At 43.3% G+C, this 965-nt stretch overlaps 1 protein-coding gene across 1 annotated transcript; it reads right to left on the bottom strand.

The window, feature by feature from the left end:
- Window positions 1-207: 207 nt before the first annotated feature.
- SMIM7 (small integral membrane protein 7) lies at window positions 208-960 on the bottom strand (the record flags this gene model as incomplete). The annotated part of the gene is made up of 2 exons (XM_010083445.1): window positions 208-298; window positions 927-960. Coding segments are annotated over 2 exons (125 nt in total), but the record flags the coding sequence as incomplete, so codon positions are not given.
- Between the last annotated feature and the right edge of the window lie 5 nt (window positions 961-965).

A 965-nucleotide genomic window follows, 5' to 3' on the forward strand; every position in this document is an offset into this window, starting at 1 on the left:
TACTTACACAATCATGCAGAACATCATGTGTTAGCAAAAAACTGTGAGGTCAACTGGTGTCTCTTCGAAATAAGTGAAATGGAAAGGAATTATGGAATAACAGGATGGGAGAGAGAGAGATTCTAAAAGAAATGTACGTGCAAGAAAAATCCCAACATTTATGACTTCCTATAAACAAATGACAAGATGCTGCCCAGCGTTACTTACACAATCATGCAGAACATCATGAAGACATTCCACAAGGCAATGAAGATTCGAAAATATCGGAGACTCAGCAAAAACTCTCTGATATTATCACCTAAAAATCAGGAGAAGACCTTTGATGTAAAAACCATGTAATACCCTGACAAGTCACTTTTTCAACACTGACTGGAAAACATAAGCAACTCTAACACATTAAAAAAAAAAAAAAGCCAGAGAATAAAACACTGAAAGTTGACATTTTAGGTAAACAATCCATACTGTGGTCAGTGCATCCCCACTAAGTGCACGTGGGAAAATAATAAACGATGAGAAGGGGTCACACAATTAAAAAGGGAAGGACAGCCCAAAGTTTCCAGCCTTCCTGCCACTTTTAATTGGCAAGCAGCAATAATGCATGTGCATAGACACGAAAATGGAAACCAGGCTGTAAGCAGGCACAGAAATGTGAAAGAAAGCCATGTGCATTTCTGTATTTCTTCTCAACAATTTGGGATCCACAGTTTGGTTTGTCATGCCATAACGGAGCCAAATTTTAGGTTGCAATTTAGTAAAACACTTGTTCCAGCCACAGAGCAACCCACACCCGTGTAAAACGGGGTTAAACTTGTACTCGGGTGCCTTGAAGATGTTCAACCAAGAATTTCCCCCAGCAAACGCCCGTCCCTGGGTGTGTTACACAACCCGGGCAGTCCGCGGGGGCCGCCCCCGGGTCCCTCCGTTACCGGTGGTGGGCTCCCTCGCCTCCTCGCCGAACCCCTCCG

Source organism: Pterocles gutturalis, unplaced genomic scaffold (assembly GCF_000699245.1).
Source record: "Pterocles gutturalis isolate BGI_N339 unplaced genomic scaffold, ASM69924v1 scaffold44445, whole genome shotgun sequence".
In the NCBI taxonomy this organism is placed as follows: domain Eukaryota; kingdom Metazoa; phylum Chordata; class Aves; order Pterocliformes; family Pteroclidae; genus Pterocles; species Pterocles gutturalis.